The sequence below is a fragment of the Lontra canadensis genome, unplaced genomic scaffold (genome assembly GCF_010015895.1).
Source record: "Lontra canadensis isolate GAN:19392208 unplaced genomic scaffold, GSC_riverotter_1.0 scaffold9, whole genome shotgun sequence".
Lineage (NCBI taxonomy): Eukaryota > Metazoa > Chordata > Mammalia > Carnivora > Mustelidae > Lontra > Lontra canadensis.
In genome coordinates, this window is record NW_022631003.1 from 2,745,808 (window position 1) to 2,764,463 (window position 18,656).

Consider the following 18,656-nt stretch of genomic DNA (forward strand, 5'->3'; position numbering starts at 1 on the left):
AACTTTAAAATGTAACAAATGTAACTGTGTCTTGTGTGCTGTTAGTGAGTGTGTTTATTATGTGTAGAACTCTGTGTGTGTGTGCACCTGTGATATTTTTTCAAATTATTTGACTTCAGAACATCTTCTTCAGAAAACAGCACAGAGAGCTACCCTCCAAAGAACTTACTTTAGGAACTAAGGAATTCCTACCTCATATATAACTGATGTTCCATTTTCCATTCGAAATTTGCAGGATACATTTTTGCAGGTACCACAGCAATCATAATCACTTGGAGATGGGGTATACACCTGGTGCTGGATATAATGATAATACATTTAATTAGCCACACAACAATACCAGTATTTTTAATGAATCCATTCTGGAAGTGCTTCCCAATATAACTATATGCTCTCTCAGAACACCTGTAAGCATTTTAAAGGTTGAATTTGAGGCACTTCAAATAATAACCAATTTTATATGGCTGTATTAGAAAGTGAAGTAAATATTAACCTTTCCATCTAACAGCCAAGATTCATCAAGCTGGTCAAGCAAGCTATATAGATAAATAGATAATATGGCTCAGGAACATACACAGGAAAAGGAAAATATGCATTATAGACATATATTACACGTTAATAGATTATTGAACTATTCAAGTATATACTTTTAACTTATGCCATGTTCCCTAGTTAAAATTCTATAGCTGCCATTTTATGATTAATTTAAGTCTCCACTGGAATGACTTACAAAGAATACTTACAATGTCACATTCTTTTGAGCAATTCACTATTGTAAAATTCAGAGTGTGAAAGCCTGTATGGTTATCTTTTTCTTCCAGACACTCCACTGTATAACAAAAGTCCCCTTCCAAATACTTTATCATAGATTGGCCAGGATTCAATACTGATACTTCTTGAAATACACAAACATCATCTTTTTCTAAGAAAAGAAAGTCAGTGAAAAGTACTATTTTGAGTTTTTTATTAATCAATCAATGGAACTTTTATTTATATTTATGTTTTCATTATGATGTGCAATTTTTTCAAAACCAATAAAGATCTTTACCTCTGTATATTGTTAACAACTCAGTGAGTTTACTTAATGATGAATGTTGCACATTCATTCCTAACATACAATAAAAAAGTGGTCTGTAAACTCAACTCCTCTTTATTGTTGAAACTGCCTTCAAAAGCTATACTTCATCACAGACTCCAGAATTGTAGTATTATCATCAAGCTACTTGTTTGTTATTCTCTCTTCTGGAAACATGACATGACAATTTGGGGGAGTGGAGATAGACAGAAGCAAAATATAAATCAACAGTGGTAGGGCTCTTAATGGTTAGCACTAACATATCATGTGTTTTTTTTTTTTTTAAGATTTTATTTATTTGTTTGTCAGAGAGAGAGAGAGCACAGGCAGGCAGAGTGGCAGGCAGAGGCAGAGGGAGAAGCAGGCTCCCCACCGAGCAAGGAGCCAGATGTGGGACTGATCCCAGGACGCTGGGGTCATGACCCTAGCCAAAGGCAGACGCTTAACCGACTGAGTCACCCAGGTGCCCCAATGGTTCTTTTGAGAGAAAATTTTCAGTTTTGTTGTGATGCAAATTATAGTCTTGTACATCATACTTGATGATGAAAGTGGCCAATACAAGTAGAAGCATATTGAGTTAGGCTACCATAGTGACGAAGATTCAGCTCAGAAGCTCTAAACCCTTCTTGTACATAAAAATGCAAAAATCTCAAACTGTTGAATTAAAGTTTTTTATTAACTCACTAATACATAATAGAAGATTTATGATTTTATAGAAAAATCAGTTCTATGTTTTGCAATGTTAACATCCATAATGACAGAACAGTTAGCAAAAATTCTCCCTTTCAGATGCCTATTTTTAAAATATTAAATATATATTTAATATATTAAATATATAAAATATATAAATATATATATATATAAGAGCACAAGATATATATATATATATATATAAATAAATATATAAAAAAACATAGAATCAACTTTAAATTCTGCAAAGCCTCTGACAAACACATTCATTTTTCTGTCCCATTAACATATTTGTCATAACATTTATAGGTATTACAAAAGAGGCAACTGAAAAATAAGAGTGCATTTTTATACTCAAAAACTGGCAAAATGGTTTAAAATGTGTAATACAACTCAAAGAAAATATTTTTAATTTATGAATAGTGAACAGATACCAATAATATTCATATCATTTAAAAGCTAGATAAAACATAGTTACCACAGAGATACTGTACACATCCACAGTCACTCTGAAAGTTATGGTCTATTGCAGTAAATTCTCCCTATTAGAAAGATATTATTATTAAATATGATTTATACAGCTTATTTTACAGCAACTATAAAAACATATACACAGTATAGCATTTAGTAAGTTCCCTACTACATAGCCAGACACATATCAGGTGCTTATTAAATATTCGATAGTGAACATGCTTTGATTAACCCAGTGGTCATTAATTAACAGCCCACAGAAAAAATTCACAATAAACAATATGAATATGGATCACTTAACCTCTCTAAACTTTAATTTATCTATTTAATGAGTTAAAGTAGAGAAGATGTTCTTTATGTTTAATCCAACAATTGAAAATATTGTTGGATTCAGGGCATCTAGTGGATAATTTGAGACAAGAAAATATGTGCTAATCCTGGAAATTTTTGTTGGTGCAAATGTTCTTGGTCCAAGGTTCTGATGTTTGCATGGGGCAAGGTTGCTACAGCATATAAATCAGGAGTAGAAGAGTATAGTCGAGAGACTAATAGCACAGACTCAGAAATAAGGCTGCTCTGTGCCCATCCTGCCTTTGCTGCCCACTAGTTGTGTGATCTCAGGAAGGTTACTGAGGCAGGCTTCTCCTCACTTCCCTCATCTGTAAAATGGGGATAATAACATTGCCTACCTCTTAGATTTATTTGGAGAAATAAATGGGTCAGTTCAGGGAAAGAACTTACAATAGGGTGGACACACAGAAAGTGTGGTATAACCTTTAGGTGTCAATAAATTGTTGTCATACAGATGCTTAAACATTGCCCTGTCAGAAACGGTATAAGTTCTTCTTGGTGTAGTACCAGGTTTAAAGTTTGAAGAATTGCATTTTTAAGTGTTAACTTTTCCTGAGTGCGTTTTTCATATGATATCAGTAATAAAATTAATATGATTTTTTCCCCAAGATTTTAATTACTTAATTTATTAATTTGAGAGAGAGAGAGTGCAAGTGCAAGTGCGGAGTGGGGTGAGGGCAGGGGGAAGAAGAGGGAAAAAATGTCAAGCAGACTCTGTACTGAGTGGAGAGCCCAACGTGGAGCTAGACCTCACGACCCTGAGATCATAATCTGAGCTGAAATCAAGAGCTGGATGTTTTTTCAAGGTGTGAGAGAAGTTGCTATCTTTTAGCATACGTATCTTGCCTCATACTTTGGTGCATTTATTCATGTTCAACCTAGCCTCTATCTAGAATAGTTCAACGCCTCCCATCCTTTATCCTAACCTATCACTTTATTTCAAATTTTTCTTGATGGTTAACGTCCCTAGAAAGTTCTCCGTGATAATCTCTAACTTGTGGTTAACATTCTGAGTATAGTATTATTTTATCATAATAATTACATTTTTATTTTATTTTACCATAATATCATATTTTATCACAATAATTTTATCATAATATTTATTTTATCATAATAATTACAGCTAATACTTATTGAGTTCTTTCTGTGTGTCAGGTACTATCCAAGTAATTTATATTAACTTATTTTATTCATAGATATAGGTATTGTCATTCTTTTTATATCGCAGGTGAGGAAGATGAAGCACAGGTAAGAGGAGTCCAGGCAGGAATGAAAACCAGGCAGTTTCAACCTGCTTTTTTTTGCTTGTTTTTCACTTATGTCTGGGCTATAGTTTCTAAGGGAAATGAAAGAGTTATGGCAGAGTAGAAGAATAAAGGAATACACAAAAGGAGACACAGACATAAAACAACCCTTGGTTTTAGTCCTAAAGGTATCAGTCAATCATTTGCTCTTTCTAGACCTCAACTTCCTTATTTAAAAATGTTCGTAGATAACTGTTAAGAAGATACCAACAGTTACATGTTTATATACACTCCTCCTCCACAACAGATGCATCATTGGCATAATTTCTTGAAAAATCCCTGGGGACACTTCTTAATATTGAGATACTCTTTCTTTCAATGTTTTGCTTCATTTTAAGACCAGTGAAGTGGATATGAGGCTAGTAGATTCAGTCACCAGTGAAAAAAATAATGGATTACGTCTTCTTATCTCCAGTAAATAAAAAGGGTTTACTGCTCCCTGATACCAGAGTGTATTACTTTAATCTACTCTGAGAACCCAGAAATAAGGTATAAAGGAAGAATAAACTGATTTAAATAATATGACAATTCAATCAAAATATGTATTCTTACCACTTCACAGGTTGGCATAACAAGGTTTTCACAGCTACATTCTAGGAGGCAAAAATCAATATATTTACATTGCTCAGAATATTATACCGTACTGTAATAAAAACTATGAAGTATGAAAATTAGTTACCACAATGCCATGTTGGACAACATTGACCAGATACATTTTCTTTCACAAGCTTCATATCCTCTGCACAGCTGAGTAGTGGTGCAGGACAAAGATGTGGGTCACAAACTAAATAGAAAAAAATTCCACGGATAAAGAGTAGCTTCTTGTAAAAGCTTGTCCTCACTGCCTACCAGTTAGCTCACAGCCACTGTGATGCAGTGCATGGACTCATATCTCTCCCACTGCTCACTTGCCATGTATCACTGGAGACAGAATACATGACTCCCGAGCAGATAGAACTATGGCAGCAGGTGAAGGGCCCTGAGACATGCCAGATATGCAAGAAGAGAAAGGAAGTAGAGGATGTATGGAATCACCTGGGAAGCTGGAAATTCTAGGATGATGAGAAGAGTCATAGTAATCTATTTTGGGGAAGTAATATTATCCAAGAAGACCTCTTAGATGTGAAAAAATATTACATATACTTAATATATATTTTATATGTAGAATTCAATGAAGGTCTGATATAACAGCGCAATGAAGATTCACGGGGCTTCTTAAATATTGGATATAGCTGAATATTTTATGTTAGTTAAGATACACTTACCACAATAATACCGTGGACAACAGAAATGTGTGGTATTAAGATCCACAGTGAGAAATTCCCCATCAGTACACAGCGGAATAGGTTCGGTGCAAGATTCACAAACTGAAGGTAAAATGAAAAGCCAGAAGTCACAACTGAGCTAAAAACAAACTGTCCATCAATTTGGATTACTACACACATGTAAAAATCAACATGAAATAATGTTTAATAAAATAAGAAACAGGGAAAATAAGGCTTTAATGACAGATCTCCTCACTTGGTCATGAAAACAATACTATCAAGCATATTGCTATATGCTTTCTAAACACAGTGACAGAGAAAAACACCATCTTATCAGAAATAGAGAGTGTTAAGTTTTTTAGAGCAATTTTCTTTTTCCTAGGATCAAAATGTCATTGACTCATTTACTTCAGTTTTCTGAATTTGCTACCTTTGATTACTCCAATTTGTGGAAGAACAATAGAGTAGGCACCTGTTCTTTCCTGCTGTTCAGTATCCCTTTCCCACTTCAATTACAATTCTCTGAAAGACCTTGACGAAATGTCCCACCCACACTGCCTTAGAATGACTCTTAGTAAAGGTGCCTGACTCTCAGCAGGCCTCTGTGTAGGAACAACCCACATTAGACAAATCAGAAACTCTTTCTATGGCATTTGAATCAAAACAGAGGCACACCAGGGCAGGAAATGGGTGTTGCTGACTCAGTCATCAGTGACTGCCACCTGGAGTGGATGGTGTCTCTCCTTCCCAGGGCTTGGTTGTTCAGCTTCATCTTGATCCTACAAAATCTTGATCCCCAAACCTTCCAGTAACTGGTTGTGTGTAAGCTAGCTGTGATCAGTCCGTTTTGCCACTTGCACCCAAAGAACCTTAACTGGTAAAAAGAGATGTGTTTTGATTTCCATAGATACAGCTGAAACCTACATTAATCACCAGTCTTTGATCTGAAGATTTACTTGAAATGGAAAATAGAAGACTTTTTATTTTTTCAATGTCCACTTCATCGGACAGAATATATAGCTCATGTATTCTTTTCCCAGACACTTTTCATTTCTACCATTCTATTCCATCATCACCATGCTCACACATACAACATACATGATATATAAAATCAAGTTTTAAAGAGGTTCTCCAATGGCTTAGCAGAGTCCATTATTTTAGTTAGTTCTTCAAGGAAAGCCAAGGCTAAATTTTTCTCTAAAAACAACTGGTACTAGCCGTATTAAAGAAAAAAATTATATTGTCTTGAGTATGTTTTGACTGATGTATGTGTGTATATATATATATATGTATATATATATATATAGTCCATATAAATAATAAGGGAAAGTAGTGCTAACTTTAATAATTGTCAAGTCATTTAAAATGCCATTCTTTCTTTTCAACTGTCATTATTCAGTTGAATTCCTATCAGTGTATCACCAGAATATTGGTTACCATCGGTCCCATGAAATTCATGTCAAATAAGAGATTTTCCATACACTCTCCCTTTGTTCCAAAAAGTTATCTCACAGAACACTCACCACAGAGAGGAGAAAAACAGCAAGGCTCTTCCTGTTGGACTTGAATCATAAATTGGTCTTCTCTGCATTCAAGTGTTGAAATACTGGGGCATTTCAATGGGTCACATTCTGAAGAAACACCAAGGTATTTGAAAATTTGTATAAAATGAAATGATAAAATAAATAAAGTCATATGGTTTAGTTCTCTTTGAATTTAAATATAACCTGCTACCTCAGTGTGTATTTGCTGGGGGAGGGTTCCCACACAGCACAGAGTAATTCTCTAGATACCAGCTGGGTGTCCTACAATTCAACTCAATTCTGACACTATCTACAGATACCAGTTACAAGCCCCGCTTGTTACCTGTGCTCCTTTCTGGCTGACTGGCTATAAATCAGGGGTTTCCACAACCTCCTCCTTGGGTTTGATCAATTTGCTAGAGCAGCCAGCAGAACTCAGAGAAACACTTTGTGTACCAGATCACCATTTTTTTAATAAAAGAATATAACTCAGGAATAGCCAGATGGAGGAGATGCATAGGGCAAGGTATAGGGAAAGGATAGGGGGCTTTTCTATCTCAGAGCACACCATTCCCTGAAATTTCCTTGTGTTCACCAACCTGGAAGCTCTCTAAACCTCATTCTTTTTTGGGTTTATTATAGAGGCTTTATTACACAGGCATGATTGATTAAACTATTGGCTACTGAAGTTCAGATCCAACCTCCAGGTCCTCTCCCCTCCCTGGAGGTCGTGGGGTGGGACTGAAAATTCTAACCCTCCAATCACAGGATTGGTTCCCCTGGCAACCAACCCCCATTATCAGATTAGCCAAAGGCCTTCCAAAAGCATCACATTAACATAACAAAAGACACCTTTATAGGTCTCCTCATTTATGAAATTCAGGGTAGGGATTGCTGTACTGAGAATGGTGTGGGAGACTGGATATGTATTTCTTATTATAAATTACAATATCACACCTGCTATTTCTTATATATTTCTGCTAAGATTAAGATCTTTAAAATGAGTTAATTATCTAAATCCATGTGTTAATATATAAACTTAAAATTTATATATATATGAGATTTATATAAGCTATATTATATAGATAGATAGATTTTATACACAAAGAAATTGCAGGTTAAAAAAGAACTATTCTGGGGCACCCGGGTGGCTCAGTGGCTCAAGTATCCGCTTCTGGCTCTGGTCATAATCCCAGGGTCCTGGAATCAAGCCCCATGTCGGACTCTCTACTCAGCAGGGAGTCTGCTTCTTCCTCTGCCTCTGCCTACCTCTCTCTCTCTCTCTCTCTCACTCTGTGTGTCAAATAAATAAAATCGTAAATAAATAAATAAATAAATAAATAAAATCTAAAAAAAAAAAAAAAGAACTATCTTTAGCAAGACAACTCCACAATATTTTATGACAAATCATTTTCTTATTGACCCAAAGAATGAGAATATTCTGAACAAACAATGAACCTCACTCTTATTTTTCCTAGTTAATTACTCACCACATTGATACTGTGGACAACAAGAAAGAGGACTATGGCCAACAACCAATTTTTGACTATTCGTACATGTTGGAATAGCAGTTTCACATAAAGTCATGTCACATCCTGGAAATAAGAAATAGAAGCACTAAAATATTAGTTAATATAACTAAAATCCTGTGCTAACTCAAATCAGGGAAGTGATTCTTACTGTGTATGTTTTTGCAGGGCAATTAAACACATTCAACTTACAAATGGGTCATATGTGAAACCGTAGCAGATTTCCCCTTACACCCTCAGTTGTCATAAGTCAAAGACTCCCAGAACCTTTACCTTGTCACATATTATTGAACACTATTAATTGCTTATAGCCAGAGTTTTACATGTGTATTTGCAAAGTCAGCAAAACCATAATGAGGAAAACTTGCTTTGAGAAAATATAAATGGTATTTATGGCCATATTTCTGTTTTTACCTCAACCCTTCTGTTTACCCAACATTATGCATGCCCTGATTTTTTCACAAATAATATCAACACATTTCGTGGCATTGACAGATGGGAAGGCTTCCGCCTGCACACGTACCGCAAACTTCCTTTGTACAGCAGGTCCACTTATCAATGATGCCCAGGACAACTTCAGCTTCTTGCTCACAAATCGGCGAGGGCTCTTCATCACAATCAGGTTCTATAGGAATAATACTTCCATTCTCCAAACATTTGTAGAGGGCACATTCGTCAATGCCCCCATTCCAAACCTCCCCAGCAGTGCGAGGTTGACCTTCACTATCCGTGCATGCTTAAAAAGATGGACAATGTTACATCACTCATAACCCAGGCATTAAAATAAATCAGGCTGTGATGTTTGGATTTCAGACCATGACTTGGTTTAATGACATAGATCACATGTCACAGATTTATCCTTCTTTAGAGTCCTGTTTTTAATCGGCTTGTAGCTTACATTTTTCTTCAATGAAATTTGTCATATAGTCTACAAAAATATTTTTCCCTTCTATAACTATCTGTAAATTTGAATGCCCTTACACACATAAGATAATCTGTTCATTATTTTTTATTCATTTTTCCTTATTAACATAATTTATTTAGCTTGAACAAACAGTAAAATGAATTTGTTAGTTTTTCAATATTAGCTATTCCAACACAGTGGGAAAAATCCCTACCATATATTTATCATTTTTGTCATATGAAAATTCAAAACATGTCAGCTTTAAAATCTAAATGTGGGAAGTAGCTAATTATTTAGTGACTTATTATTTAATGATTATGTAGTTTTGTTATTCAAGTTTTACTTAGTGATAAATACAATCCACTGGTAGTTTTTTTAAAAATGATAGAGATGAGTATAGTGACCTTCATATCCCTAGCCTCAAATGAACTTCTTTTGTATTACTTTCTTTACTATCAAACCAACCTCACAGGTCCCTAAAAAACCAAAGATGCCTGTTTATTCTCAAAGTCTTCGACAAATACTTTTCTCCATGGCAAACACAAACTTGTTTCTGGAGCTATAAATGCATTTTGCTTCTACTTGCCCATTCTCTTTCATTATTAGCTTAATCTCTTTTCCTCTAATCATAATGATAAGCTCTGTACTGCAATTTTCTCAATTTTGCACTATTTTCATCTGCAACCACCACTGAGACGATGAGTCAGAATGAAATGGTTTGAATATGAAAGTAGAAAAATTAAATATTTTCTCCCACATAATAACACTATCTGACATTTCTCGAGTGGTTATTTTTCTCTAGGCACTGTTGCAAAATGCTTTGTATTTTTATGCATCCCCACACTAACTTAATGGGATAAGTGCTATTATTTTCCCCATCTTACTGATGCTAACTAACCCAGGCTCAAAGAGGTAAAGATGAATCACTATTACATGAAATAATTGGAATTTCAATTGAGTTCACATCCTATGCTCTTAATTCTTCATTGATCATACCTTTGCCTAGTTATTACAGGCAGAGAGATTAAAACACATCATCACTACCTCACTGTGGTGGGGGGGGTGTTAAATGGGTGATAGGGATTAAAGAGGGAGTTTGTTGTGATGAGCACCTGGGTATTGTGTGTAAGTGTTAAATCACTAAATTATACACCTGAAACTAATATTACACCATATGTTCACTAACTGGAATTTAAACAAAAACTTGGAACAACAACAACAACAACAAAACCACATCACCACCGAAACATCTAATTTGGGTAACTTTGATTGAAATATTGAAATATTAAAATCAAACTACAAACACACTGGTTTTCTTTCCAACACTTAAGGAGACCTGTTGATCAATCTTCCTCAGCACCTCTCCCCAAGATCTAAACAAGCTTTATTTATTTGCTGAGTCCCCAGTCATTTTTGCACTCCGCTGCTTACCGCATTCTTGCTCTGGGATGCACTGGACTGAGTCTGGCCTGTGAAGGATGGTTCCATTTTTGCACACACAATCTTCTCTTAAATTCAGACACGAGGAATGCCCATAGAACCATCTGTTCAGACATGTTCTTGCTTCACAGGTCTTCACACAGGGTTGATATTCCATCCCCTCTGGGCAACTCAGAGCTACGAATAACAGAGGACAGAATTTGCTCATGAGAAAAGTCACCTATTTGGATGATTAAGTGAAAGGAAGAAATATCAGATTTCTTTCTGAAAACGCATTTGGCCCATTTCCGTCTCTTCAAATTTCATTTTTTCATGTATTATGTAACCAAAAACTAGAAACAAAATAAGCAATAAGTATTTTTGAGTATTGTCTGGGGTCCAGCTAGTATGATACGCTATGGTAGAAAAAGCTCATCTGATTTGTAGCAAATGAACATGATCAAGAGGCAGCCCAAATCTGGTTGGCATTAATCCTGAGTCAGCTGGCATGGAGTGACTTCTCTGGTAGTGGGGAGATACAACAGTCTACTCAGAATAATCACAGAAATATGCTTTACATATGTAACTCAACCAAGCCATAAAAAAGAAAAATGCTGTGTGTTTAGGTTTAATCCTTCACTGTCAAAGGAAACTACCATTGCTGAACAGTTTCTAAATGATGTTTTAGAAAATTCTTTGGATTCTCAGTCATCTTTAAATATCATACTGTTAAAAAATGAACACACAGCTGTTAGGGGTATAAATTGGTAAAATCTCAGTGGGGAACAATTTGACGGTATCTATTAAAATTAGAGATGTCATACATTTCCTATGAATCAAGCAAACCCACTCTTGAATAGTGATTACCTCTGGGAGCAAAGAGAGGGAAGGGGTGGTAGGGCACACCAAGAGCTGCTTTGCTTTCTTTCTTTCTTTTTTTTTTTTTTAAGATTTCATTTATTTATTTGACACAGAGAGAGAGAGAGAGATCACAAGCAGGCAGAGAGGCAGGCAGTGAGAGAGGGGAAGCAGGCTCCCTGCTGAGCAGAGAGCCAGATGCGGGGCTCCACCCCAGGACCCTGGGATCATGACCTGAGCTGAAGGCAGAGGCTTAACCCACTGAGCCACCCAGGTGCTCCTATTTCTGAAATGAAGTCGTGTAACCGGTGTTTGTGATACGCTATCCTTTCTATACATATTTTACCTTTTCTTCTAGGGAAAATGAAAACTTTTATTTTATTTTGGAACATTTCACTAACATTCATTTTGACCATCTTTTAACCCTTAATCCATTTAATTGCTATTTCTTAACTTAAATTAATAGTATTTTCTGTGAAATGTACCCAGGACTGGATATAGGTTTAATACAATTTTTATGAAAAGCATCATAACTTGATGAGAAAACATGAGCCCCATAAATAAAAACTGTCAAAGAATACAAACAAAAGAAAAAGGGTCCACAAACATGTATTTCGAAAAAGGCTGAACCCAGATATCAATCAAAGAAAGCCAAAAAGATAAGTTTCCAAGAAGTGGATACTGTGTCAGGAAAGGAGGAAAAGGGAGCAGAAAAAGATGCATCTTCTTCACAAGCTAGGGGGCAAATGAGTCAGGTTGAATTGAAACCAACAAAATATGCTCTGGGATACAGAATTAAAGTGCCTGTTCAATCTCCCTGTGACTTCATATTTCCATCGGTTTTGCTGACTAATATTTTGTGGACTAGGTTTTCTTTTGGGAGGGTTGAGGCCAACCCTAGATTTAGATCAGAATGAAACTAGAACTAGACTGTGTGGGAGAACTGACCTCTAACTTTCAGGTTGCTTTTATCTGGTTTTATCCTTACGAGATTATTTTGTGATGAAAAATGAAAAGAAAAAGAAGTGAATGCAAAACATGCAATGCTTTTGGATTGTTAGGAAATATTCTTGAAAAAGTACTACTTACAGCAGTAGTCAGGTGTTCTCCACTGAAGACAGATGTCAAACCTGTTGCACAGAGCCACGTAGGCAGAAAGTGCGTCACATTCATAGTTCCAAAAATAGGTATAATTGATCCACATCTTTTCACAAAAGCTCTGTGGTGAAACCTAGAGACACAGTTGGCCTTGGGATAAGTTACGCTGTTTTCTTTCGCTAAAGGCCCTACGTTAGTTGAAAACTATTCAGAGAATCAAAGGGTTGCAAGTTAATACTTATTACAGATCTTCCTTAGACCTTAGATTCCAGATGTCACCTCTGATGTGACAATATTTTTTTAAAAGATTTTATTTATTTATTTGAAAGAGAAAGAGACAGTGAGAGAGGGAACACAAGCAGGGGGAGTGGGAGAGGGAGAAGCAGGCTTCCCACTGAGCAGGGAGCCCTATGTGGGTTTCCATTCCGGGACCTTGGGATCATGACCTGAGCCTAAGGCAGACACTTAACCACTGAGCCACTCAGGCACCCACTTATGTGACAATATTTTTAAATACATTTTAGATAAAGTAAATATTGTCTGCACTAATGTATATAAGTCTATCTTATAAAGATGAAAGAGAAACAAATTATGTGGACCTAGCAAAATCTATTTCTGATATTATACCTTGGCTCAAAATTGTCTTTCCATATACAGAATGGGACTTTATGATGAATAAAACTGGAAGTTTATGAAGCATTTCATAATGATACATGGTATTACTTATTAAATGAGGTTATAAATGCTTCTCAAAAACTATGTATCAATATTGAACATTGAATAATTTATATCATTTGACATGCTTCAATTTAAAGACATTTATTCCTATAGATTGTTTCATTTTGACTTAAAAATGCCTGATATCTAAATAATTTAACTTGTAGCAACATCTCTTCCATTTTTCTCTCTACTCATTTCATTCAGCAAACACACTAAACATCTCCATGCAGATGCCAAATTCTGACAGAGTTCAAGGTGCCAGATAAGAACACTTAGCAGTTTTCATATCCCATCATTTCTACTTCAAGGGCCATATCTGTAAAGACCAAGATTCTACACTCTTTTAGTCTTCTTTATAGCATTCCCTTGGTTTCCAGTACTTCACATGGAATACTTGCTGAGGCCAAGGGCATCCTCCTTGTGGAATCAGAAACGGAGAGCTTCCTTCCTAAAACTCTCTCCTTGAACTTCGTGTGTAGTTCATTCTCTTGCCTTTTCTCCTGTCCAGTGTCAGCTCCTCTGCTGCCTCTGATTCTGAGTGTTTCTCTATACCTCACCCTCAATGGTCACGTCTACTAGCGAGAAATGTTTTTCCCAGATTCATACCACCATCTTGGGCATTTAAATCTTTTCCTCAGTTTCTTTGTAAGTTAAAGAGTTACTCATAAACATAGTACTACTTAAGATAGCTGTAAGCTAATATACAGTAAATGTACAGAGAAGACTCAGGCACACTGCACATTACTTATTGTTATTTTTAAAAATGAAAACACAGGGGCACCTGGGTGGCTCAGTGGGTTAAGCCTCTGCCTTCGGCTCAGGTTATGGTCTCAGGGTCCTGGGATCGAGCCCCACATCGGGCTCTCTGCTCAGCTCAGAGGCTGCTTCCCCCTCTCTCTCTGCCTGCCTCTCTGCCTGCTTGTGATCTCTGTCTCTCTCTGTCAAATAAATAAATAAAATCTTTAAAAAATTCCATACACAAATAATTCCCCAAACCTGATCCCTGGCCTCAACTTACCTCCTCTGAGCTCCAGAACTATGTCTCCAAGCTTTTTCTGGGTATTTTGCTTTGAAATCCCACATGACTTAATTTATCCAAAGTAAAAAGTTAGATACCTTTCCAATTAACCCACAAAAGCTGACTCTCCTGTATCCCCCATTCATATATTCACTTAAGCAGGCTTTCCTAATTTATTGAACACCTAACTACTTATCAGGAACTGTCCTATGCATGAGGAACATAAAGGTCAATAACATAGACCTATTATCTGTCTGCGGATCTCATAACTAAAAAAAGTCTTTGAATAGAATCCAGCGGCGTCAACACACTAAAATGAATCAGAGGGGAGAAGTATTCCGGCCAGGAAATCTAGAAGTTTAAAAGCCCACTGGCAGGAAAAACTTTGGAATATTCAAAGAGTTGACAGGAGACTGGAGCTTAGTAAGCAAGAAGGGTACAGCAAAGAGGAAGCTAGAGAAGTGGGTGGGCCAAAGGGTAGAGGACCTTATACACCTTGATAAGATGGTTGTTGGCAGATATGTTAAGTGTAAGTGAAAGAAACTTCAAATAAACAAATAAAATCTTTACAAAAAACACATCATTAAAAAAAATCATCATGCTTTTTCTCTTAAAGATCTTATTTTTATTTATTTATTTGTCAGAGAGAAAGAGAGCACAAGCAGGGGGAGGGGCAGGCAGAGGGAGAAGCAGGCTCCCTGTTGAGCAAGAAGCCCAATGCGGGACTAGATCCCAGGATTCTAGGATCATGACCTGAGCCGAAAGCGGACCCTTAACCAACTGAGCCACCCAGGCGTCCAAAAAATCATGTGCTTTAAAAAGACATTAAAATAATACTAAACTGAATTTTAAAGTATTCATTATTTTTTTTCATTTTTATATACTTTCTTTTTTAAAAAATATGTGAACATTTAAAACCCATCTGCATCCATATCTCCAAGTAAAACTGAAGCTCCCAAAAGATATGCCATTTTGAATTCATGGGGCAGGCTGAGAATTATGGGATCTACACTCCATAATCTAGCATGGGAGGTGGGAGAGTCTTACTCATCTTTGGGTCATAGGAGTTTAACACGATGCTTTGGAAGTGCTAGATGCTCACAAACTCTCACTAAATGATTCATGAAGTGCCATATTTATCTGTTCTGTGTCCCTAACAATGCACCTTTTTTTAAATGACAGAGATTACTTAAAATATCTACTAGTCACATAAAGTCAGAAAGTTGGAGACAAATAAAAAATGTTTAAATTGAATAAAAGACAGGCTCTATTACAAGTATACACCTAAGATGCCAAGATCATAGAGAATTGATAATATCCTCACTGTCTTGGTTTCTCTACTGGGTTATCAAGTGACATTGATTTCTTTCTCCTAGAGGCATTTATTCAAAGGACAGAATTTCATTTTTTCTTGAAAACTGTAGATACAGTTCTGAAAAAACATAGGAGAAAAAAAGATAATTATCCTTCCTATCTCTTTAAGTCTATAAAAGCAAATGATTCTGAATTCCAAAGCATACTGACAGAAGGTTTGGGGCTAAACTATTCTCAGGAGAAGATCATCACGGCAAGAACAGGAATTTATTGGCTTAACTCTCAACATGTCCAACATGACAGTTCTTATTTATGGTTTCCCTTAACTTACTTTATTATGGCATGGAAGGAAAACTCTTCTCTTCAATAACTCAATGCAGTGACTGCAGTCATGCTCAGTACAATTCCTAACAGGTCTTCTTGTTGTTACTTCAAATGATTTCTCAATTTCCCAGCTCTCAATAAATAATTCTATGTCTTCCATATTTGTAATAATTGTGCCATTTTGCATCCTTAGATCATCATCTGGATCTTCGTTGCAAATTCCTAGAAAGATATGTGACATTTAGAAGGAAAAACTTTTTCACTCAAAGCAAATGTAAGCAGCAGAAATAAATCATCTTAATAATTGATTTTAAATGAATAAATTACTTACTGAACAAGGTGCCAAATGTATATCCTTTCACTTTAATGTTGATGGATTTTTAAATTATGTATCTGATTCTTTGATAAAATAGTACAGAGTTTTCTTTTTCTTTTTTTTTTTTTTTCTTTTAAAGATGTTATTTATTTGACGGGGAGACACACAGGGAGAGAGGGAACAGAAGCAGGGGGAGTGGGAGAAGGAGAAGCAGGTTTCCCCCTGAAGCAGGGACGCCTGATGTGGGGCCCTGGGATCATGGCCTGAGTCGAAGGCAGACGATTAATGACTGAGCCACCCAGGTGCCCCAATACAGAGTTTTCTTAACCAAATAAGAAAGAAACCACAATCCTAGAAGTCAAGAAATGTGAAAAGATGATAGGAAATGAAGAAAGAGAAGCTTGACTCCTCTCCCACACTCCTTCACTATTACCACTATCACCCAATTGAAGAACTAGTTCTTAAGCTTCCCAAGATATTCCTTAAGGTGGTAGGCATTTGGTGATTGCCTCCCGGCATCCATTCCTCCAGGAAATCCCTGCCTGAAAACATTAAATTCTGCCTTCAGGAAGTATCCCTGTCCCATCAACATTACAGGAGAAGGCCATGATTGGCATAAAGATAGTCCTTACTCTTGTGCATAACAAGTGTTACATATAATACACCAGTCAGATTAGGCAGTCACCTAGACAAATGGATACATTCAACATTTAAACAACCACTGCCAAACAGGATTTGACTTGGAAATTCTAAGACATAGACAATCTCTCTTCCTTAGGATGACATGGCCTATTGGTGGTTACCATGCTTGGATCTGCTATAGACTCTATCTCTCTGAGGAAGGTCAGATTGGGGTAGAGCTTACTCTTCATGCTGTGGAGTGCAAAGTCAAGGGGAGGGCAGAAAATCAGCCCAGAACCCTGATCATACTTTATCTGAAGCCCACCATACCTTAAGATATATTTTTTTCTTAATCCTCAAGGCACCAGCTATAAAAGACATAACTTGAACATTTTTTTCAAGTATCAAATCTTAATCCTCAAGTAGATCATAAAGGTTGTTGCTCCCGTAATTGCTTTGTCTTTGCACATATACAAATGACTGAAGGCAATGCAAAAGCAAACAAATAAAAAAACTCAAGTGAAGTGAACTATATTGTCAAGAAGCTACTATTTTTTAAGTCTAAACTTTCCTGGAAAAAGGTAACTGCTAGAAAAAATTGTTTTTATTGCAACTCCAGCCACCAGCCTACAAACTTCACAGTTCTGGCCAGAACAAGGTATTCATACAGACCTCCCATTCTGGTGTCCATGCTCAATTTAGGTCATACCCTTGTTCACTGCAACTTTTTCAGAACTGACAGCATTCAGATTTCCCTCTAACAAAAACCTTCACCCACTATGGAGGTCATAAACATTAGAGGGTGACACTCAGTTAGCAAAAAGTTGATCCTACCCCCTTCTCTACAGTGATTATTTAAAAATCCAGTTAGCAGAGTGTGTCTGTAAAAGTATGAGCGGACAGTAAGTGAAGGAGAAAAATCCACAAGATCAAAGAGAAATCATAGCAGGCAGAAATGATAAATCATCAGAGAAAATATGCATTCCTAAAGTCTCTGAGTATTACTCAATAAACACTATTGATTATGTTTAACCAATACTATACATACTCAAAAATAACTATTTCCACAGTGATAATCTTCAGTCCCCATGGAACTCTGCAATGTTTAGCATACTATAAATAGGCAAGGTAAACCTTTAAAAAAGGTAAATCTTTTTATACAAACTTTTCACTAAATGCTTTAAGGAAGAAATCTGAGTGTTTCATGTAGTTTTTGAGAGAGAGGACTGTCTTATTTGTTTTTGTGTTGCCAGTACCAAACACTGAGTCCAAACACTCAGAAGGTGATCCATAAACTTTTATTCAATTAATATTTGGTGAGATTAAAGTAGATATATTTTACTAAGCTAGGATTTATTGATTGTTTGTATTAAACAATGTGTGAAGTGTTTGACATTAATTTTTACATTCAACCCTAACAACAATCTTGAAGGTAGAATGTTGCTATTCCCATTTTAAAGATGAGGAAACTGATGTTCTCTTCAGAGCACAGAGCCACAAAGAGAATAACCTCCATCAGATATCAAAGTCAGTATTATACTTTTTTATTTTGTTGTGTACCTGGGATATTTTAATTTGTTTCCTTTAGTTTATAACTATGTGTCAAAAAAATATAACTCTTTATGTGTCTATGTAAAATGATGTGATACTAACCAGGTGTAAAGATACATTTTGGCATTATACTTTATAATAAAACTGGGATAAATATTGAGAACCTTTTGTTCCCTGCATGTAACATTCAATGGCTTAAGCAACTAAGTTTTCCCTTATTTCAAATTTTAACATAATAAGGAAGAAACAAACCTATTTAAGCCTTTAATCTTTCTGTAACTCATATTTCTCACTTGTAAATTAAT

General features: G+C 36.0%; 1 protein-coding gene across 1 annotated transcript in view; it reads right to left on the reverse strand.

The window, feature by feature from the left end:
* The window catches only part of OTOGL (otogelin like), a 129,358-nt gene that overhangs the window by 8,074 nt on the left and 102,628 nt on the right, over nt 1–18,656 (reverse strand). Inside the window, exons 43-54 of the mRNA XM_032854694.1 lie at nt 15,871–16,085; nt 12,479–12,620; nt 10,544–10,729; nt 8,732–8,944; nt 8,170–8,274; nt 6,680–6,787; nt 5,157–5,258; nt 4,571–4,675; nt 4,444–4,484; nt 2,244–2,307; nt 744–922; nt 193–297 (exon numbers count right to left, since the gene is read on the reverse strand). Of these exons, the coding sequence (XP_032710585.1) occupies nt 193–297; nt 744–922; nt 2,244–2,307; nt 4,444–4,484; nt 4,571–4,675; nt 5,157–5,258; nt 6,680–6,787; nt 8,170–8,274; nt 8,732–8,944; nt 10,544–10,729; nt 12,479–12,620; nt 15,871–16,085 (1,565 nt within the window). The remainder of the gene's footprint in view (nt 1–192; nt 298–743; nt 923–2,243; nt 2,308–4,443; nt 4,485–4,570; nt 4,676–5,156; nt 5,259–6,679; nt 6,788–8,169; nt 8,275–8,731; nt 8,945–10,543; nt 10,730–12,478; nt 12,621–15,870; nt 16,086–18,656) is intronic.